At 37.9% G+C, this 22,709-nt stretch overlaps 3 protein-coding genes across 6 annotated transcripts; all 3 read left to right on the forward strand.

The window, feature by feature from the left end:
* Positions 1–222: 222 nt before the first annotated feature.
* Positions 223–8,600, forward strand: defbl1 (defensin, beta-like 1). The gene is made up of 4 exons (XM_055226338.1): positions 223–301; positions 7,626–7,734; positions 8,246–8,366; positions 8,438–8,600. The coding sequence occupies exons 1-4, from the start codon at positions 296–298 to the stop codon at positions 8,460–8,462; spliced, it is 261 nt and encodes an 86-aa protein (XP_055082313.1). The 5' UTR covers positions 223–295; the 3' UTR covers positions 8,463–8,600.
* Positions 8,601–10,205: 1,605 nt separating this feature from the next.
* rnf167 (ring finger protein 167) lies at positions 10,206–13,963 on the forward strand. The gene is made up of 10 exons (XM_033978881.2): positions 10,206–10,441; positions 11,107–11,212; positions 11,284–11,364; positions 11,445–11,582; positions 11,662–11,749; positions 11,857–11,947; positions 12,032–12,137; positions 12,221–12,314; positions 12,379–12,459; positions 12,531–13,963. Exons 2-10 carry the CDS (start codon positions 11,129–11,131, stop codon positions 12,938–12,940), a joined length of 1,173 nt encoding a protein of 390 aa, XP_033834772.1. The 5' UTR covers positions 10,206–10,441; positions 11,107–11,128; the 3' UTR covers positions 12,941–13,963.
* Positions 13,964–15,500: 1,537 nt separating this feature from the next.
* Positions 15,501–22,698, forward strand: srrt (serrate RNA effector molecule homolog (Arabidopsis)). 4 transcript variants are annotated; one of them, XM_033978878.2, is made up of 20 exons: positions 15,501–15,589; positions 16,112–16,232; positions 16,309–16,437; positions 16,514–16,657; positions 16,725–16,913; positions 17,878–18,047; positions 18,731–18,909; positions 18,974–19,099; positions 19,764–19,920; positions 20,001–20,143; positions 20,219–20,280; positions 20,370–20,448; positions 20,547–20,732; positions 20,933–21,097; positions 21,198–21,351; positions 21,418–21,611; positions 21,697–21,847; positions 21,936–22,028; positions 22,369–22,468; positions 22,557–22,698. In XM_033978878.2, exons 2-20 carry the CDS (start codon positions 16,114–16,116, stop codon positions 22,630–22,632), a joined length of 2,616 nt encoding a protein of 871 aa, XP_033834769.1. In that variant the 5' UTR covers positions 15,501–15,589; positions 16,112–16,113; the 3' UTR covers positions 22,633–22,698. The 4 variants fall into 4 exon arrangements, with proteins under 4 accessions (XP_033834769.1, XP_055082311.1, XP_055082309.1 ...); XM_055226336.1 differs by having other exon boundaries at positions 15,502–15,589; positions 22,372–22,479; XM_055226334.1 differs by having other exon boundaries at positions 15,502–15,589; positions 22,372–22,468.
* The last annotated feature ends 11 nt before the right edge of the window (positions 22,699–22,709 follow it).

Genomic DNA, 22,709 nt, shown 5'->3' on the forward strand with positions numbered 1-22,709 from the left:
CGCTTTAAGTTTAGATTTACAAAAAGTCTTTAAACATATTCTGAGGATATGCACATATGAATAGATCACCATGATCAGCTGAGGGCCCGTGTAGAGCGCCACCGAGAGGAGACCCACAGTATTTTCAAGAGCTGTGTTAGTGCAGGAAAGCTGCACCAGCAAGTAGTTCAGACAGTATACTTTGTCTATAGTGTTCTTGCAAATTTTTAGGCGAATCGTCAGGGCGAAAACGAGGAAAAACGCGACCAAGGGATAAAGCCAGGTCAGAAGAATCATCCTGAAGACTCTTTTGGACATGAAGGTGTGATAAGTCAAAGGGAAACAAATGGCCATGTACCTGTCGTAGCTCATAGCTGCTAAAACTGTGAACTCTGTGATGGCATATGTGTGGATGGCGTAAAGCTGCGTCTGGCACAGTGCCAGTGAGATGTCTTTGGAGCGGGAGAGCACGTTACTGAGCAGGGCAGGCAAGAGCGCAGTGGCTCCATATAAACCATTTACTGCCAGGTTACACATCAGAATGTACATAGGCTCATGGAGAGACTTGTCCACGCACACAGTCCCTATTAACAGCACGTTTTCCACTATTATAATGAGGTATATAATGAAGAACAAGACGAAATACCATTCTTTAGTTTTCTCCATGCCATAGTATCCAGCCAGGTAAATGGAAGTTACCTCAGAGAAATTGAACATATCAATAGACATTGGGAAATTGTAGAGCAAAAACTCTTATCACACAGGCCTAAAGTTTAACTCAGTTCAATCCAAGATGAACCCTCACTGTCCCAAATGCATCCTTCTAATGAGCTCCTTTGTACATTTAATTTTAACTCCCCTGTGACAGATACCTGTGTCCTCTGGCTCTCTAAAGTACTAAGGCAGCTGTAACCACACCTCTCCAGTCCTCAAACATCGCCTCATTACTCTAATTTAAATAACTCTAACTTTAATATGGCTTAGTTAGGCCATTAAAGTTAGGCTATTAATTACTATAGTTTGTTTACTATAACATCTGGCCTTATATTTCCTGGTATCTAAATGGGCACCTCAGAAGGTCCTAATGACTTCCTCTGGGAAAAGAGATGTTTGTGTTATTGTGTGTCTCAGTGTAACAGAGCTGTTCACAGTCAAGGTCAAAGGTCAGTTTTTTGACAGCAATATAGGACCATTTAATATGCATTTAATTATTTATTGGCTTCTATATGGAATCAAATGGATTTACACTATTGCATAATAGAGATACATTTTAAATAATACATGCACATATACCTAAGCAGCACAAAAAAAACATATTTCAATGTCAGGCAAGCAGCTGGATCCATGCTTTTAAATCCCACATTAACCTTTGTGATTACCATAAAGTGTATAAAACACTATAATATAACAGGATAGTCATTAAAATTTGAGCAGTTATATGTACAAGAGCAATGCAGCATGTTAATTTGTATTGTCTAATCAACAGTTGGCCTACAGTGTATCTGCTTTCGAGATGTTTTTTATTATGCCCAACATTTTGATGTCATACTGTAGCTCTTGAGAAGCCCTGTTTCTTACATCATAAATTTCAGATTGGTCTTATTTAGGGAAATAAGTAACAATATGTATGTACTAACTGTTAATGTTTATTTCATTAAAATAAAAAGGCAATGCAGTGTTATAAAGTATGCTCACACTTGCACATAGGCCACATAAAACATGGGATTGAACTGACACTAAATTTTGAACAAATTCTGGGCTGGACCAGGACTAGACCAGGACTACAACAGGACTAGAACATGACTAGATCGGGATTAGATTAGGATCAAACCAGAATTAGAACAGTGCCAAACCAAGTCTACATCTGGACTAAACTGGGCTCAAACCAGACTCCAACAAGGACATGTGTGCTGATGAATAATTCACTACAATAACTGGGCTGCCACTACTTGGTTTGTAGTTAACGGTTCACCTCCAGCCAGGCTTCATCAGCTCTTAATTTGTGAATGGTGACAAAGTGGTGAAAACAAACTAACAAAGATATTTATTGTTGTGTTAACATTTTAAATAGACTTTTTTGTTTAACCTATACGTCTCTGTCACTTTTTATTTAGAATTTTTGTGTCCACACTACTCATTCTTTTAAGCATACATTTTGATAGATTCTAACAACAACTAAAGGCTTCAAATAAGAGTTTCCACATTTGAGTGCAAGTGAGGAAGTGAGAATTTAGCATGTAAGCATGTGGTATTAGATTGTGTTTTTACCCTGGAGAGAGGCACACTGTGTCATGTAGCTGTCACAGCCACAGTAATCTTTGTCGGCAGGATCTTGTATTTGATAAAGAGTTTGAGGATTTGAATCCTAACCAGCTGAGTGCCCAGCCCGTACAGCACTGGATTAGTTATTGTGGGAATGACAATAAAGTACAAGGAGAGGAAAATCCGTGCCTCTAGTGATAAATGCCTCATACTGAATCTCGTTTGGAGAATCTCGAATAGGGATCCCACTGTGTAGTTCACAATCGACAACAAATGTGGGACGCACGTTTTCAAAGCATTTCTTTGCGATTCTTTGGTCAATTTTCTGCAAACTCTTAAAATCTGGATGTAGGAAAATACTAACATGAGCACTTGAGGCACCACATAGAAAAAAATAAGACAAAGACCTACTATACTTATATGAGTGACATTTGAACAGGCATTTTTAACAAGCTCCATGTTGACACAGTACAATTTAGGCATGTGGTTACCACAAAATTTCAACTTTAGTGTTAAGGAATAATACATGAAAAATATAATAAATGGATATAGCAACGTTAGAGCGATTAGTTTGCTTAATCTCGAGTTTGACATGATGCTGTGATAATGCAGGGGGTGACAAATGGCTGTGTATCTGTCATAGCCCATAACAGCTAATATACAAAACTCAGCTCCAGCATATGTATGAAGGAAAAACACTTGGGCCATGCACCATTTTACAGAGACTTCAAATGTGTCAGATAAGAGCAAAACCAAGATGGCAGGAAGCAAAGCAGTGCTGCCGTAGATCTCATTTGCAGCTAAAAGGCAAGAGAAAATATTCATTGGCTGATGGAGGCTTTTGTTTTTAGAAATGACAGTGATCAGTGAGATGTTTAGGGTAATAGTAATGATGTACAGTGTTAAGAAGAGGGCAAACAGCTCATATTTGTCTGCCTTCAACAGGGCGAAGGCGGGCATGGAGAATGTCACCACTGTAGAGTTGGCCATATCTGTAAAAGACATACAAGAGGCAGTTATACATATTTACTTTATATACTGTTGTTTTGATCTTTTTGGAATATGGAGATAAAGCAAAATACAGACAGGAGAAAAAACCTTAAAGCTTTACAACTTTACTTTGGAGCATTAATTTGTAAATGAGAAAAAAATATCAGTAACAACCACAAAAAAAAAAAAATAAAAAAAAATCATATACTAATCTATACTAAAACTAGTACCAAAACTAGATACTTATTTGTAAGTAAAGTTCCTGAACAGTTTTATAAAGATCTTGAGTTAGACCTGATGCAGAAAGTACTAATATTTTGTGTTGAAAACGGCTAGTCGAATTATTTAAGCATTTTTAGTACCATGGTGGTATCCTAATCCTTAAAATCAAAATCCAATTTAAATTCTTGGTATCGTAAGAACACAAAAAGATAAAGCATCCTAAAAACATTATAGTTAGTACATGAAAAATAGTAAGTATCCATTTCTTAAAGACACACCAAGTTGTAACACGCTCCTTCTCCCTCCCTCTTATGTATGACCTTTTAAAGTGGATGGAGGCGGACATTTGGGATCATCTGTCTCAGCCCAGAGTGCTCCTCTGTGACAAATACAAACAAAAACATTTAGATCCTGTTCTCTGAGGTAATCTAAGATGTTGGCATATTGTAGCTTTGGATGAATCTTTCAAACACAAAATTCAGAATGTTTGAAAAGAACAAAAGATTTTGTTTAGAACAAAACATAAGACACTTTATGGTTAAAATATAAACACAGTCATCGCATATAAACCTATCTAACCATCATCCAGACACTGGCCAGAGAATGTTCTCATGTAGTGTGAGGCAGTCAGACACCTGTAGGACCAGTATCACACTGTTTCTGTTGGTTTATCATTAAGGCAACAAAAAATAAATACTTTCCAATCTCTGGATTTTAGCAGTTGGTGTCTAAACTGTGTTTGACTTGGGCCTTCAACTGTCTCCCTACAGAAGTCGTTTACATTGTGTTTCTAGTGCTTCTGTGTCTGTCTAGAAAATCTATTCATTGTGGTTCTTGTGTGTTCAGTGTTGTCCTTTGTGTCTTTGTTCTATGGACTTTCCTCCAAAGTCCATAGGCCAGTATTTATTTAGGTAGGTGAGTGTGCAGTTTTAATCTGTGTTCTGTATTTAAATAGTTGATTGTTGTATTTTTAAAAGTGTTTTGTAGTTTTGATGTGAGGGTCAAGGCTTAAAAATGGATATAAGTTTGTGCCCACATGAAATGAGTATTTGCTCCTCGAGTGGAAGTTGTGGAATTTGTGCAGAAGATTTAGACTTTAGTGTCCAAGTGATTGAAATAAACTGCAAGTTTGACAAAATTGATACAAAGCAATACTGAACTAGTGTCATAGCTAGATCTTTTCAGAAGTATAAAAGAAAAACTGAAAGAATTGTATTCTGCGTTGAAAATTAGTATCATGAGCTAGTGTAGCTTAGCTTGTTCATTAAAAAGTGTATGTTTGTATTACAAATTGACTTTTAATTTTAATATTGTGACAAATGAAAACACTAGTGAAATGTTTGAATCAAATGAATGAGTCATTGTATCTTTGAAGTAAGTATGTAAGTAAAGTTTATTAGATTGCTCTTTTCACAGACGTAGGTCAAGGTAAAAACAGCATAAATTATATTTGTAATAACATTAGTCATAGCAGCCCTTAAGCTAAGGGGGTGAGAACACTTGCTCAAAGGGAAACATTTTCAGCTGCTTTTTAGCAGCATCTACACCATCTTGAGTGTGTAGATTTATGGTCCACAAGACCATTAACAAATTTTGTCCAGTAGACCATAAGCTACCGGCAGAGGTACAGGTCCGAGATATGGTCAGCAAAAGACGAAGTTTAATTCTGTCAACTGGACAAATTGTTGTAGGAGTGAAGACGCTTGGCTGCTTATCCAAGCTGCTTCTTCAGTCGTGGTCAGATTGCTGCTGGACACTGCCTTATATCTTTCAGTGTAGGGGCTAACTACACTGAAACTGTAAACAGCTATTGTCTCCAGTTTCAGCTGAAGCTGCCCTATTGAGCCTTTAACCACCCTGCTATTGTTTTCTTTGTTTGGGTCTGAGGATGGAGTTATAGACGGGGGAGAGGTTATGTCTCAGGCCCCATTCCTGTTTAAGGAAGGATTGTCTTTCCTAAGAAAAAAAGCTTCTTTAACTCCCCTCTCAAACTATTTCTTTTCTCTGGCTAAGATTTGAACCTCGCTATCTTCAAAGGAGTGGTTAGTGCTTTAGAGATGCAGATGTATGGCAGACTTTGTCTTTGTTAGGAAAGACAGAGTTAGGAAAGAGCACTCCAATCAGGCCCTGAATGCCAGGCAGTATAGGAGTCCTTAAACATGCATGAATCAATAAAAAATCTAGTAGAAAATGGTGATGGAACACAGTTCTAATCTGATTATAAACTCATATAAATCAATTTTGTATAATTCATCCCCTTCAAATCCCCCTTAAAATGTATTCAGTTACAGTGGCAAAATTATTTGTCTGTTTGTATTTGTCTCTTTCCACCCTGCCTAAATGTAAAGTTATTGAAAGAGACTTTTAGCTACTGAATTATGGCTGTCATTCAGCGTGTAAGACAGTGTGGTCTTGGTCGCCTTAAACCACTACTTTGAACCCACTTGAAACCACTGCACAACTAAAATAATGTAAGAATGAGGTTATTTTGATTGATTTGTCTACAGTGTTATACAGTTGACAATATTACAAGAACAGGAAAAATTTGTTTTACCATTGTTAGGATTTAGACTCTTATTATTAAAGACTGAAGGACGTAAACGTCATTGCTCATAATATTAAAGATTAGACTAAAAGGAGGTTTAGGACTTTCACGCAACACTGCACAAACACACTCCATTCTTGCCCTATCGCATAGAAAAGAACGTACTGTGATAATAGATAGATTAAGCTATTACAGATAACGCTGCGCCAGCGGGGCGCCTGGAGGGTAGAGGAGTGCCAGAAGGAAGAAGATGTCCACACCCAGCTACTGAATATTTGTGATTTATGTTTAAATGTGGCGTTCAGGGTAAGGCACTCAGATCAAAACGGGACCACCCCTGAGATCTTTGTGCACGTACTAGGGACAGTACGCACCGGACTTGTATTAGATTGGATGTATAGGGAACAAGAAAACTCGAGTGATTCTACTCTCTGGTTTCCAGTGATTCTTCTGATCGGATAAAAGGAACATGCTTACACAACTAAAGCAACATTTGTTGAAACAAAAACTTTAAAGGTGATGCAATTGATCATTAGTCCACTTGGTTTTCCTCTGAAAGCAATTAGCGGGTGTTGTATTGGTGTGACTTTGGACATCACTGGAGACTGGAGACAGGACATGAGGGACAAACAGTGAAGACTTTACTCCAGGGAAACTGATGTAACTCGGATGAAAGTCTGAGGGCCTTGACCTGTGGAGCCAGTAGACCCTCAAAATATAGAATACACTGCTTTTTACTTTATTTTTATATCATTTTTCTTTTTTTACTCAGCATATTCTAATCTCAAAACTGCCTGGCAAGTTATCAGTTCATTAATCAATAACATTTTTTTAAACCATTATAATTTTATCCCATGTTTTCAGGCGTAATAATTGAAACACACAGAAATCCAGTTATTATATTAACATTTCTGCCCAGTGCTTATGTTGTCAGGTAAAATATCTTTAGCATATTTTGTGTGGACTACATAGAAAAAAAACCCCCAAAACATTTAAAACAACGACTGAAATTGAATACATTTTCGGCAGCTAAAAGTATGACTAGATGTAGCGCAGATATTATATTGAATATGAAAAAAATTACACCAATGAATAAAAAGGAAAAAGGAATGACAAGATCTAAGTTCCTCTTTTTGAGCACCAAAACAGACCATAAACAAACATCCGCATCTCCCATCAAGCAATGCACAATTCATCACAGTTAAAATAAAACAAAACAAAACTTCTTCAAAAAATAATAATTAGCTGACTGCATCTTGATTAAAACTAAAACAAATGACTGTATTTCTGTCTCAGTTATGGCCTCCAGTATCTGTGTGTTGTTTGTGTGGCAAAACCAAAACAAAATATCCAGTAATGTCACTTACTATGGAGTGATTACACAGCACAGTTTCTCAAATTTGTCACATTATAAACAATAGAGCCACATTAGAAGCATTTGAATTTGGTCCAAAGAAGCATCATTTTTCCCTGGAATCCCTGTCTCATGACAACAGTCCATCACGAGTTTGGCGTGGTGATCAAGTTTCTTTAAATGAATTATGAGAGGCATGTTGGCTCTATAATGATTTAATAAAAGGCCTAGTGCGCACTGTGTTGCTTCTTATTACTGTCACTCCTCCCATAGACCCAAATACACACAACCAGGCAGAACCTCTTCAGTTCGAACCTGACTGCCACCATGTTGTCTCATCGGATCGTAGCCTTGGCTCTGCTGGTTGTCTTTCTCTTTAATGGTAAGAAGCAGAATACATTTATTGCTAACAGATCATATTAGGCCTGCATGATTTGGGAAAAAAATGTGTGATTTTTCAGACGAGTGCTGCAATTTGTGATTAGAGTTGCAAATTATGTTTTAAAATAAGGATTTCGTTTACAGTGCCCATTTTATGCACACATCCATGAGTAGTAATACTTGAGAGAGGATTGAAATATGAACTGCTAAACTAATAGAAGAAACCCATGCATTCCACAAGAGTCTGTTAAGGGTAAACTATTTTTAATATAAGTAGTTAGGATATTTTATTGTTTGTAGTCGACATTCTATTCCCAAAAAATTGAAACCTCTGCAATTGGTAATCAGAAGAGTTTTATTGCTGTTGTCAGTAAACTGGGAATTTGCTTCACCAATATGGAGCAACTTAAAGATAAAATAATAATAGCAAAAATGATAAAGAAGCATGCATAAAATAAGTATTTAGTTTGTGTATTGTGTAGATGTAAATAATAATTGTTTTAGTTTTTCAGCTGTTGAAACTGAGGCGGCATCTTTCCCATGGTCCTGCCCCAGTATGAATGGAGTGTGCCGGAAAGTGTGCCTGCCAACAGAGCTCTTCTTTGGACCTTTAGGATGTGGCAAAGGCTTCTTGTAAGTAGTCTTTGAGTTTTTCTTATCATTTTAGCTTCCAAAAACATTAACACACTATTTTAACCCTCTAGGTGCTGTGTTTCTCACTTTCTATGAGAGCGGATGATCATCTAAAATTATTCACAAGACATAGTGGAGCTGAAGAAATGAAGACTAGTGGATATTCTCTTAATCTAATTTAAGTTTATTTTGACCTGGTACGGTGTGCCAAGATGTGCTGAATGGACTGACATGTTTGCAGCTCAAATTGACAAAAACAGAAAGATTAATAATAAACGTGTAGATTCTGACACTGTGACGTGGTTTGTCTTTCTTACAAATCCCTTTATTAGTAAAAGCAGGAAAAAATGATAAAGGTACTATGTATTTTTACACAGTAAATAGCTACATTCAAGTCTTAGTTCCATATGCCATGATCCAGGGCCAGTCCAGCAATAAATCAAATTATGTTTTCGTTTTACAAAGCATGACAAAAGGCAAAATTGTAAAATTGATCAGAAAATACAAACTGTAATAGTTCAAGATGTGTAAAGTATCAAGATTATATTTTATTTTAGCCATGTCCCCCGGGCCTTGCCCTACCCGATGACAGATTAAATGTAAAATAAAGCTGTCCTACTTTTCTGGTGATTGGATCCTCTACCGGCTTGTCTCTTGTTGTGTTGCGTGTTCCATGGTGTGGCTTTAAACTTATCTATCTTGTATTTATTCAATTGCAACTGTTTTATTGCTAAAAAAAACACATCTTAAATCTATGTATTTTTACTGTGAGGGGTGGATTTTTAGATCAGAGGTTCCCAAACCTTTGAGGCCAGAACCCCCAAAAAACTTTGCAGCCAATACCAGACCTCCACTGCAAAATTAAATTAATACCAGTAACAATTTTACAATTTTAAGTCCAAATTTCATAAAATAGTGTAATATTTAAAAATTATATCTTGAGATCCTCCAATGACTGCTTTAAGAACCACTGCTTTAAATTATCCCATGGGTGAGTAAACTACAATGTAACTGATACATTACTCTTTTCTTTGAATGAAAGAAACTATCACAATAAATGTTTTCCTCCAAATGAAGTGATGCTAACTCAACTTTTCCATAAAGCAAAGTGAATGGAGATGGGGAGGGTACACATCTGAAGCTCAAATGTTCAGACTACACTCCATGCACTGACATTGGAATAAACCCAAATTTGCATACAACTCAGCTAAAATCCAGATTCTGGTGTGCAAGTTAAGATGCACGACTCCCTCACTGAGAGGCTAGTCATCAATTTCAGAAAATTATTCATGAAATATAATCAGATTGTGTTTATTTTTAAAGTAAGGGAGTAAAACACGTTGCTTCTAACGGTTTAAGTTAATGTTGCTGAGAGCACCAAACCAAAGAGCTCTAACACAGGTTTAGAAATTGTTCCACAATATCTGTGCCAAATGAATCTACGTGTATGTCTTCCTTTGGGTTATTCCTTGGACAGAACTAAGATCATATTTTAGACCTTGTTCACTCTTGATTATACTCCTGGTACAAGCTGTTGATACTTTGCAACTGATGTAATTTGTGCTGTTAAACAAATCCCTCTCAAATAACATTACAGTCACAAGCTGGCTAGTATTAGGCAACAGGTTTTTTTTAGTTTGTTACTCTCACTTTTTTGTTGAAAATCAGACACCTAAACAGGACTATGAACAGACAATCTTAGAAATATGACAGTGTTGCCAGTGTGTGTCTTGTGTCTCCATGGTAACTGCTGAACATTCTAACATAGGCATACAGGCAGAACACTCCCCGCGTGACGTCACAGTCCGGCCTTCTTGCAGTAACTCCCTCCCGCCAGCAGCGGCGCCATGAGCACAGGCGCTGGATCAATGTTCCTCTTCCAAGTAGCAACAATAACAAACACGAGCTAACAGCTAACAACACAAGGAAACGGGAGCACCGTCTCCCAATCGGACAAGTTGATCTGTATTTAATGTGATATTGTGTGAATACAGGGCAGTTACGAGTGTGGTATAATCGTACAGCGATTTTACAGCGAGACGACACTGTGTTACCTAACGTCAGCCCTGAGCAAGGTTAGCATTAATCCCTTCTCTCGGGACTGTTTTTCGAGAAAACAGCGCCCACATTGTGATATGTAAGAAAATACGTTGTTATATTACGACACAATCAGAAAACAAACTAAGGTTTCGTGTCATGTTGTGGTCTATCTGCCTATTTAGCGACAGGCTGTTGTTCGTAGCTTTGTTATAGTCACTCGACATAACTGTTGCCAGCATAGACAGTCTGTGGTTACGAGTGACAAAGTAGACTACTAACATGAAGGCTACAGCATAAATAGAGCTTAACTGCTAACTTTGATCTTGTGTGAATTTGCTTTATCGATTTGTGGTCAACCTAGTCAGCCAAACGTAAACATGGGGACAAATCCACACTCTTTTCTTGCGTCACACCCCTTTCATCTAAGGCATAGTTTTCTCTTGTGGTATAATTTCAGTATAGCATAATTACCCAAGACACCTTTATGCCTCAAATTTACTTTTTTTGTTTGAAAATGTAGGTCACGTTATGCCCGAATTTCTTGTTTGCGTCTCTGCCTTCTTTGTTTAAATGCAAAGCAAAGAAACACACCCTAACTACTAACCATACAGCCACCCTCTTCCCATTTTTGTACTTGCTCTGTGCATACATATTCTAGTTTTGGTCCCATCCTAATTATGGTTTACCTCTTTTTGAACAGTTGAATTCAGCAATAATTGACAATGATGCACTTTCATGTTGGAGATGTCTTCTTCCTGGTTTTCTGCTCCCTGTTTTCTTCATCATCTTATGCCTATATCTATGCTGTAAGTATATCAACAATGTGTCAATATCAAAATCATTCCTTGAGTTTCAATATTGATTGTTGTATTGACAGCATTACTCCAACTCGACATCTATGTTGTTTGAGGATCTTCCAGCTCTTTTTGGACCCAGCTTGCCCAAGGATGGGCTAATGGTTGAATATAAGAATTCCTTTTTTATGCATTACAAAATTCTTTATTGTTCACCTAACCTATATTTTTCTTTCTGTTGAAGGGAATATTGGTGGTAGCTCGTCCACTCAATGCCTGCACACCAATAGACACAGCACCTCCACTGCCTCCAAATTTTGATGCTAACACTACCAAATTGATAGCACTAATAAAGCGCTTTGAATGTAATTTTGATATAAAGGTATATGCAACTCTAAAGATTATGCTTCTTCACCTGCTATTATAGTACATATAGATAATCTGGAAAATATTTGCTCTAGGTCCTACATGCTCAACAAGCTGGGTTTGATGCAGCCATTGTTCACAACATGTATTCAGACACTCTACTGAGTATGAACTACAGTAATGGTAAGGCCATTGAAATGTTAACCTTTTACTGCAGTGTCAGTAACCATTAAATAAAGATATCATTCTCTCTCATTTTCATTCATGTTGATGCTGTCGCCTTTATACAGAGACTCTTGCTGATGAAATTGAGATTCCATCTGTATTTACCAGCTTCTATGCTTCTCAAGTGCTCAAAAGTTATATTATTCCAGAAAAGGGGTGAGAAAAGCTTCAACTAAAATGTCAGGCTATAAAGACATGGCAAAATGCTGTATTATAACAACTCTTTTTTTTTTCCCTCAGGGCCTATGTGATTCTTAAACCAGATTTTAGCTTTCCACTCTCCTACTACCTGATACCTTTTTGCGGTGTCATTGGCCTCATTATTATTGTGATGTGTGTTGTCTTGGTGCGTAAATTGTATAAATTTTAAGAATATACTTCTGTTTTAATATACTGAATCTAAACACCACAATGGCCCCGTATTTGCAGATCATACGATGTGTACAATACTCAAAAAGGATGAGGAAAAACCGCTTGTCCAAAGAACAGCTCAAACGCATTCCGACGCATGTGTTTTCGAAAGGTATTGTCAAAATGGTTTTGTTGTATTGTAGTTATAGTGGCATTAAAATAACATTTCATTGTAGGAGATGATTATGACGTGTGTGCCATCTGCCTGGATGAATATGAAGAGGGGGACAAACTGAGAGTCCTACCATGTTCACATGGTAAATATATGTAACATATGTTACGCCTTTTCAGAAGTTTGTGATTTGATTATAATTTTTTGTTTTCTCAGCTTACCACTGCAAGTGTGTGGACCCCTGGCTGACACAGACCAAAAAGACTTGTCCTGTGTGCAAACAGCGTGTGACTCGTCCCACTGCAGACCACTCAGAGTCTGAGTCTGAGGAGGAAGGAGGCCACCGCAGCGAGGAGGAAGGGACAGAGGGCGACTCTGAACGAACCCCTCTGCTGCGACCCTCCAATCCTGGCTCTCCTTCTGGGAGTTTAGTGGACTACTCCGCCATCAACCACACTACAATGACCACTGCCCAATGCCTGGCCTCCCCTGCCCGCAGTGAATCCCCCATAGTGGGCTTTGAGGGGTACTACTCCCATGAGGAGAACACTGACACGGAGAGTGATGACACACACACTGATGATGACACAGCTCAGCTCATTGGTAGGGATCATGTCAATGTTTGATGGATGTGATTTTGATAAAACATTTGAAGTAAGTCATCTAATCTAATGTGCTGTAATAACATGAAAGTGCATAAACAGTACTACCTGTGTCTCAAAGCAAATATGATCATTGTAGAACATAAAAACCCACTTGCACATAGTTTACATTACATGCATGTGAGTCACTCACTCACCATCTGATCTGACGTCTAGATTTGCACAAAATGAAAAACAATATGAAGCTCATTATATTGTTCATGGTTGATGGATTAGTGCAATTAATATAACTATTCAATATGCTTTATCATCTTATTGAAGAATTGGGAAACTTTGATTCTTTCAACTATTTATTTTCCCCAGAATTCTTTTATTTTATCTAAAAATGCATTACCTGCACGTTTTGCTTTCTGCAGTTATTTCAAATGTTGTGTTTGACATTCTTTTAATTGAACTGAGGAATGTCTCTGGCAGTGACAAAAAATAATTTTTTAAACACTTTTTTTGCCTGTAGATTTATGTATATACAATATTTAGTACTTTTTGTATTTTTATAAGAATTGAAACTATAAACGACTGTAGGAATTAGTTGGGGGGTTTAAAAAAGAGCATTGCCTTATAATGGCCTTGATTTATGTGGTATTTATATTTGGAAATTAAGGGATTGTTACACTCCTGCTGTCTGTACTGTGCACTCTAGGGATGCACTGGTCCAGAATTTTTAGTTCCGATACTGAGGTCAATGCTTTGGCCATATCTGATACCAGTATTGATGCATCCCTAGTGCACACCTGGTCACTGTTGTTCTGATGCTCCTACTTTTAGGTACTTCTGATTTTTTTCATTCATTGCTTGTGACGCTTAACTAATACACAATATGTTTAGTGCACATTTTATTTATAGTAGATCTGAGAAAAAGAAAACTGATAATAACTATTAACATTCCATTGTAAATGTTAAAAGGAATGACGACTAAAGAAAATCTTACTTCCTTGTTTTTGTTACGGTTTCAAAGTCTTTGACTGATTAAAAGTCTTTGGGAAAGTTCTCATTCGTACTATTTCCTTATTTCCTTTAGTTATTGAGAAAGCTTTCAGATTATTTTATATGTTGAAGGGTTTGTGAACTTTACAGACAGCATTAGAATGCATCATATATATGATATAATTAATATATATATCATATATAATAATTGTCAGTCCCTATGGTGGTGAACATTTATATTTGGCATTAATGAGGATAAAATAATTGACCGGAAGTATAGACTAAAGTAATTTAAAACAATTTCAATATGACTTCCTGGAGCTTTATATGATAAAAAATTCTAAGCTAATTATTAGCACATAAAGACACAGTCCTCATTGTGTAGAATTAAAAGCATTGCATTAGACAAACTATTTTAAACTCTGTAATCTGTCTTAATTAGCAAATTTTAGTCTTTGAAGCATTCATTTTATCACCACTGCTTAGCAGAGACTACTATTCAAATCTGAACAATAGGCCTCAAGGCAAGGTGAAGTCAATAGGTGTTACTATGGATACATTAAAGAATATGTTGAAAGGTAAAGGGTAGCCCAAATCACATTAAGCTAGCGATTATAATTAATGGCATTTGTTAATAGATCTGAAGTCATATTTTGCAGTAGTGCATATGGTTTTAAAAGGCTCCAGACTTGGACCACTGCAGGTATAAGGAGAGATGGCCAGACCTGTGCTGTTCTGCTCCTCTGTGCTCAGATCTGCCTTCCTGCTCTGTCTGTCTGCATCTTTATTTGTGCTGCTGGATGCCCGAGAGACAAAACATCAGGTAATATGACTTTTTTTGGTTATATTAAACAGGATTGCATCTCTTCTCAGTTGTGTTTGTGTTTTTAGGGTTTTTTAGAAGATGCCTATCTTGTCCCAAGAATGGTTCCTTCCCAAGACGGATTTCAGTTTGCTTCTCTAGTTGGAGATGCCTATCCACAACAAGAGGAATCTGCATTATTCATAGTGGATGAAGCACAGACAACTCAAGTTTGGCCTCAAGTTATCTCAGATTATATGAGGCACAAGCTACGATTTAGAGGAAGGACAAAGAAAAACATAAAGTTTTAGTATTGCACTGGATTCAGGATGGAATACTAAGGAAAATTGAATACACAAAAATCTGTATGAGTAATAAAATAAAACATTAAGTTTTCTCAAACTGACCCGTTTCAAGATTCTAAAAGGTTAAGTTGAACAACAGCCAACAGTTGTTAAAGTAGAGATCATGTATGAAGATCATGTATGATATACATACTGGTTAAACTGGTCTCCACACCTCACCTAACCATGCAAACGACCGTGTGAAGAACAGACATGGCATTATCCCTTTTAATGTGCAACAATTGGCAACAATATGGGTATTTGTGAAAGTAGATCTTAATAACGAGACAGCATACTGTAGTATATAGATAACAGCACCGATTAAGGTGAACTATAAAATAGCAGAAGAAAATGTCATGTGCTCTTGAATTGAATTGAATGTGTATTGCCGGAACAATGGAAGCATAATTATACAGTGTATGATCATAAGGTGTAATGTGCGTACACTACCAGCAGGGTGCGGTGGTGCAGTTTAATACTTTTCAGGTTCACAGAAGGAGACACTCGGCTAAAGGCGGAAGGACTGACCTCTTGAAGAACTTGGTATAATTTGTTTTTTCTGATATAATATTGATACCATAGTTTTGGTATGTCATATATGAAAACAACTCGCATACGTGAAAACACAACTCAGATGTAACCTAAACCGTAGCACGTATGCTGCGCAGTGGTTAGCCTGTGCATGAGCGTGGCTAACATAGCGCTTTGTTCATACTATTTAAAATATTTCTACTAATACTTGCCTTTTGTTAAAGCCATGTGGGGCATCTTTATCCTTGCTACTTAAGTAAACACATTGAAGTTTCAAGAGTATGTAGGACATTAGTAAGTAACACTGGCTGCTAAATAACGGTTTGGCTGTATTAGTCGTGGTTGGTGTTAAAGTCTTGATCCCTGACATTGGGTTAAGGAGCATTTTTGCACTCTATGAACCTCTACAAGTCCTGGAACATCCTAGTCCAGTGCAGACTGTAGGGACCTTGTGCAGTTCCTAATGGTGTTTATGAGCGGTGAGTGCTGCCGCGTTTGTTTGCGACATTATGATTGTTCTTCATCTATTTTCAGGCATGGGGGACAGTGACGATGAATATGACCGCAGGAGAAGAGACAAATTTAGACGAGAAAGGAGCGACTATGACCGGTCCAGGGAGCGAGAAGAGAGACGCAGAGATGACTGGAATGACAGGTAAATGCTCACACACCAGTAGGACACGTTTGTACATGTTTATTTTCTAATGTGTTGTGTTATTTTTAATTTTCAGGGAATGGGACAGAGGGCGAGAGCGCAGAAGCCGTGGAGAGTACAGAGATTATGATCGGGGTCGGAGAGATCGATTCTCTCCTCCCAGGCATGATATGAGCCCACAGCAGAAACGCATGAGGCGTGATTGGTCAGTGGATAACTGCAGCTGTCTTAATAATTAAGAGCAAACTGCCGCAAATAAAATGTCTTGTATTATCTGTCAGGGATGATCACGGGGGAGAGCCATATCGAGGAGGCTATGATCTGGGCTATGGTGGTGCTGGGCCGAGCTATGGACCACCACAGCATTGGGGTCATCCCGATATGCATCTCATGCAGCCTCATCATGGCATTCCCATACAAGCAAGGTAAAAACAGTGGAAAAAAAATATTTAGTATGTTCTCTTTGGAATTTACCTTGAACATTTTCATTAGGCTGGGTAGCATTCATGACATGGACTTAGGCCCTCCTCCTCCAATAATGAAGACCTTCAAGGAGTTCCTGCTGTCTCTGGATGACTCCGTGGATGAGACTGAAGCCGTCAAACGCTATAATGAGTACAAGCTTGACTTCCGCCGTCAACAGATGCAGGATTTCTTTTTGGCTCATAAAGACGAAGAGTGGTATGATCTGAATGACCTTCTCTGCAGTCTTTTAACTTATTATAGTTTGTTAAAATGTGGCCACCAGTGTATTTTTCTTAGTGTTTTTTATAAAGCTAAAATTCGTCTGGATGCATCAGTTATTTTTGGCCATATCCCTTCAAGTTTTCTTTTAAGTAATACAGACAAAACAATTTTCTGTTTTAACATTTTAGTTTTGCCAATTTTTTATGGAACTGTGTAACTTATGTTAATGCTCATTACTTATTTCACAGATAACATGTTTATTTGTTTTTTGCCTTAACAAGTTTTTCTTCCTTCTACGCAACAGTTTTGGTGAAGAGTGGAGCCCTTCCGCAGGAATCGGTCCTAGACAGTCAGGGCATGCACTGCGCACAATGCAGTTGCTTTTAGACACAAAGTTCAGTTCAGGAGTTCAGTTAGAAAGTGAACTGCGATATTTTTTTGAAAGCTTTTTTATTTTTTGCATAACTTGTTTTTTTTCCAATTTGGATCAAATCGAATCCCAAAACCGAATATGTGTGTATACAGACACACCATTGGGGTGAAGTGGAGCGCATATTCACAGAAGAGTCTCATCTCTGTAGTAAATTGTTATTAAACTGCCAGAACAAAAGGTAACTCTAGCCCACTCAATGATAAACATTGTGTTTTATCTTTGTTACGTGAATGTTTAATTAATGCTTTATTCTTTCAAATAATTGCATTAATCTCAGGCTGAATCTCATTCATTGGCTGAAAGACAGAAGATGGCTTTTTATGCTAGAGATCTGTTTAGGCAAATCTTAATTGGGCTTTTTTTTTTTTTTTTAACATTAAGCATATTTACAGTAGACATCCTTACATGTCACATACATATCACATGATTTTTCTGTAATTTGTATAATATGTTCTCTAACTTGTACATCCCTTCATCCCAACCCCCCTCATTTCACCCATGCACTTGTGGGCCTGGATATCTTAGGTTCAGGTCCAAGTACCATCCGGATGAAGCCAGTCGACTTAAGGCTGAAGCCCAGTGTGCCCTCAACAATCGTCTCAATGTCTTCACCTTCCTCATGGAGAACAGCTGGTTTGATGGAGTATCCCTGGATATTGACCATAGCCAAGCCATTATCAAAGTACTGGATGCAGGTAAGTTCTAAAATGCCATAGAGGATATTCAAAGTGTATTTTTCTTCTCAGAGTTTAATATTACACTATTACATACATAGATAAGTATTTTACAATTTGTTCACTGCAAACCACAATATTGGTCCAGAACATCTTACAATAGAAACAGGATCACAAACGTCCTGTTCAAAGCTGCTAAACTAATGGGGCCCCGCAACTTCAGTAGTATCTCACTGTAGGAAACAGCGGATTGTCATTTACATATTTTTATTTTTGAAAAATGGCATGTTTTAACCCTACACATATGACCTGGAGTCTGTATTGTCTGAATAATCTTAACTAAGTACAGCTCATGCGGGGTAGGTGAATACTCAAACGTGCAGGAATTTCTCCAAATACTGTCGTCTTTTTTAAATCTCTTATTAGCAATAAATAATTTTAGTATCATAGGAAACAATTATGCTAAAATAAATGGTTGCTGCTAAATAATGATTCATTCATTCTTATATATCTATATATATGAGTGAATATATGAAAATGAATATAATATATATCACATATATATATATATATATATATATATATATATATATATATATATAAAATATTATTTATTTATTTATTAGTGGATGTTTTTCATTGTCTACATTGTTTTCAACCTTATCAGAACATACTACTATTTATAAATGCTTGTTATTCTTCAGCTGTGATTAAGATGGAAGGAGGGACTGACCATGACCTCCGCATCCTGGACCTTCCCTCTGAAGAAGAGGAAGAGCGGGAAAAACCCTCCCCAGGTGCCCCTGAGCAGCTAAAAAAAGAGGACTCCAAGACCCCAGAGACAGAACATAAAGATCCAGTTTCAGGGGGCAAAAATGAAAAGGTAGAAATCACAAAATAAAAAATTGTGCTGAGCTGTGGTATAACGACAGTAAATTGTGTCACAGGAGGATGAGGAGGAGGATTCTGTCGGCAAAGAGAAAGCAGATTCCAAAGCACCAGAAGAAAGCGAGGACGTTAAAGTGGCGGCAAACAAATCGCCTCCAAAACAGGAACCACCTGAGCCCAAGAAGGTTAGATCTGATTTAAGAATCACACACTTTTAAGAAATGTTGGTGTACAGGGTAATGGGTACAGGGAAATGGTAGGGTATAGGGTAAAGATTAATATTTTCTGAACATTACATGGGGTCCAGATATTAACATACGTGTTTAAACCAAATCTGGACATTGTAATGCTGCTTTATTCTTAATGACCTAACGTGTTCTCAGAATGAGCCCCACACTTTGGGTTTTTAGGTCCTGTGGCTAAAATTACATCTATCTTCTGGCGCCTTGACACCAGAAGAGAGATGTAAACAATTTGAGCTTTGTTTGCTAATCAGCATTCAGAGATCTTATTTAGTTTTAATTTTTTAGGTCAGTTTGACTTGTTTGTAGCTTGCTTAAAGTCGTTATGAATCAGTCACTTTGGCACAAAGTAACTTCTTGGACAAGGTGCAAGTCCACAGCACAGCAAGCACAGGCTGCCAGGACATTCGCATTGAATCAATGCGAATGTCCTGGCAGCTTTCAAATGAGGCATAATCAGTTTGTATGTATGAGAGTACGTAAATCTTTGTGTTTTCAATATGCTACTTAAGGCATTCCAGTTTTAGTTTGGATTATAATCTTTTTTTTTTTTTTTTCATAAACCAATGTCCTTGAATGTCCTAGTCACTGGTTTTACTTTTTATAGCCAAGAAGAAAAAGGAAACGAAATGACAGTGATGATGAAGGAAGTGGCTCAGAGAGTGAATCCGACTCAGATTCCGACTCAAACTCAAACAGCTCTGATAACAAACCTGAGAAGAGAGAAGAGGAAGACAAGGATGAAGAGGAGGAAGAGGGGGAAGGTAAAAATAAAGACGACTGCAAAATTGTTGCCTTCATAAATGGGTAACTGTAAATAGTGTGTTTTTTCCGATGACTGAAGACAAGCCTAAAGACTCAGAGGATGACAAGAAAGAAGAGAAGAAACCCAAAGATGACTCTCCCAGACCTCGACCACTTCACAAGACCTGCTCCTTGTTTATGAGAAGCATTGCTCCCACCATTTCAAAAGGAGAGATTATTGCTGTGAGTTTTAATGAATAAACAATTGCTGTTTATAGGTGGCTTTGTTCATAATGTAGATGCATTACTTTATAACAGCTCTGTCGAAGATTCCCCGGTTTTCTCCGTGTTTGCTTGTCTGATCCCCACCCAGAACGCAGGTTTGTACTCAAATTAAATCAATCACTTGAATATTCATTAGTGCAAGCAACATCTATTTCCTCACTTACACATTTTTGCGATCCTAAAGATTTTTTCGAAGATGCTGGGTGACTTTTGATCGCAGTGTTAACATTAAAGAGGTGTGTTGGAGCCTGCAGAATATTCGAGTAAGTGCCTCAGAGATACAGACTTCATAAAAGTCTTGCCTTATTCCTGCATGATAATGTATATATTTATATACTTGTGTAATCCTTGCCCATTGTAGCTAAGAGACTGTGAGCTGGCTCCTGGGGTGAACAGGGACTTGGCTCGGAGGGTGCGCCATGTGAATGGGATCACTCAGCATAAGCAGGTGCTTCGCAATGACATCAAGTTTGCTGCAAAGCTGATTCATGCTTTGGATGAGAAAGGGGAATTGTGGAGCAACAAAACCCAGGAAGAGAGTCCTGAGGTATACTGATTTTGGTTTATTACAGAGTATTTCATTCAGTGACTTGTACAGTTGTATACAGTAAATTAAATCAGTGCAAAATCTAAAGCGCACTGGGGCCATATCCTATGGCTACACAAAGAAGTTAGTCTTGTACTCTATCCTTAAACCTGTTGTTTTGATAGAACATTGATAACAAGTTATAATGTTTATGTTCACAGCTGCCAGCTCAGAACCCCATCCTGAGGAACATCACAGATTACCTGATAGAGGAGGTGAGTGCTGAAGAGGAGGAGCTTCTGGGCACTGGGCTGGATCCAGAGGAGGGCAATAAGGAGGGAAATCCCACAGAGATGACTGTGGAGAGGGACGACAAGCTTGCCAAGGTTTGTTTAGTGCAAAGGTCACACCAATATTTTACATCTTTCTCAGTTTTATTTTGTCTGCAGTGCAAATTTTGATTTTGACTTGAGGCTTTGCTTATAGGTTTTAGATCATCTGTTGTTGTATCTTCGTATTGTGCACTCCATTGACTACTACAACACTTGTGAATACCCAAGTGAGGATGACATGCCCAATCGCTGTGGGATGATTCATGTGCGCGGGCCTATTCCTCCTAACCGTATCACACAGGGAGAGGGTAAGAAGGTGTAAACAGGTTGTCAACAAAGCCAAATGTTTTTTTAAAATGCTGATCTCCAAACAGTGCAACAGTGGCAGAAGATGATGGAAGAGAAACTCAGTCCATTGTTTAGCTTGAAAGAAGTGCTCTCTGAGGAGGAGGCAGTGAAGATGGGGCGAAAGGATCCTGAAGAGGAAGTGGAGAAGTTTGTGTTGGCTAACACTCAAGAGCTGGGAAAGGACAAGTGGCTCTGCCCCCTCAGTGGTAAAAAGTTTAAGGTAAGGCCCGTTGTAGGTTACAAAACAAATCATGCATGATTTGAATGAATGGGTGATACATGTTTAATGTACATGGATTCTTTAGGGCCCTGAGTTTGTGCGAAAGCACATTTTAAACAAACATGGGGACAAAATTGAAGAAGTCAAAAAAGAGGTGGTTTTCTTTAACAACTTTTTAATGGATGCAAAGAGACCCTCACTACCAGAGCTGAAGCTGCCTCCTCTGCCCGGCCCAGGTCAGTGTGATCTGTAATGCATTGCCCATTATAATCCTATTTATATCTACAATATAAACATGATTTTTTTTTTTTTTTTCCTCTTCACGTATACTTTCTCCAGGCATCCCCTTCCCTCCTCAGGGACCCCAGGGTCCTATAGGCTTTGGACAACCTCGTCCTCCACTAATGGGCTATGGTGGTCAGTAGTCCTTTTTATATCCTGTGAGAAGTATTTATTCTATCCCTACAGGTCAACAATGACCAATGTAATACTCACCTTCCTCATACTGTAAATACAATCACAATACACTACACCTGTATGGTTAAATTCATATGTTATTTTAGCACAGTAAGGTTTTATTTTATGCTTGTAACCCCAGAGATCATTGATTGTTGGCAATATTATAAAATGTTAGGTGCATTGTAAATCATTGAATTCATAATGATATTGTGACCCATGTATTGATATTGTGACCCCCCCGAGAACGAAGTGTGAAGATTCTGCATTGCTATAGTTTTTTTTGCCTTTTCCCCCACAGGAGGGCCTCCCTATCCCCCAAACCAGTATGGAGGAGGCAGAGGGAACTATGACAACTTTCGTGGTCAAGGTGGCTATTTGGGAAAGCCACGCAACCTTAGGTGAGAGCACTGTACGTGTGGCTTTTACTTTGTTATGATATATTATGTCATTTTACATTTTTTTTATAAAATAATTTTTTTGTCACAGGATGTCAAGAGGTGATCCACGCAACATTATTGAGTATCGTGACCTGGATGCCCCAGATGATATGGACTTCTTCTAGGTTTGTCTGATTGGAGTACACCTTAGCCCTGTGTCCTGCTTAATAAATGTAGTTACTGAATTGTTATTCCTGTTTTA

The sequence above is a fragment of the Periophthalmus magnuspinnatus genome, chromosome 14, assembly GCF_009829125.3.
Source record: "Periophthalmus magnuspinnatus isolate fPerMag1 chromosome 14, fPerMag1.2.pri, whole genome shotgun sequence".
Lineage (NCBI taxonomy): Eukaryota > Metazoa > Chordata > Actinopteri > Gobiiformes > Gobiidae > Periophthalmus > Periophthalmus magnuspinnatus.

Bases quoted from the DNA above. Each gene is read 5' to 3' on its own strand.
- srrt (XM_033978878.2), top strand. From the start codon at position 16,114: ATGGGGGACAGTGACGATGAATATGACCGCAGGAGAAGAGACAAATTT. The intron at 16,914-17,877 runs GTATGATCTGAA...TGGATATCTTAG, and splicing joins GCTCATAAAGACGAAGAGTG to GTTCAGGTCCAAGTACCATC. The intron at 18,910-18,973 runs GTAGAAATCACA...ATTGTGTCACAG, and splicing joins CAGGGGGCAAAAATGAAAAG to GAGGATGAGGAGGAGGATTC.
- defbl1 (XM_055226338.1), top strand. The intron at 7,735-8,245 runs GTAAGAAGCAGA...TTAGTTTTTCAG, and splicing joins GGTTGTCTTTCTCTTTAATG to CTGTTGAAACTGAGGCGGCA. The intron at 8,367-8,437 runs GTAAGTAGTCTT...TTAACCCTCTAG, and splicing joins GGATGTGGCAAAGGCTTCTT to GTGCTGTGTTTCTCACTTTC.
- rnf167 (XM_033978881.2), top strand. From the start codon at position 11,129: ATGATGCACTTTCATGTTGGAGATGTCTTCTTCCTGGTTTTCTGCTCC. The intron at 12,138-12,220 runs GTGCGTAAATTG...CCGTATTTGCAG, and splicing joins TTGTGATGTGTGTTGTCTTG to ATCATACGATGTGTACAATA. The intron at 12,315-12,378 runs GTATTGTCAAAA...ATTTCATTGTAG, and splicing joins GACGCATGTGTTTTCGAAAG to GAGATGATTATGACGTGTGT.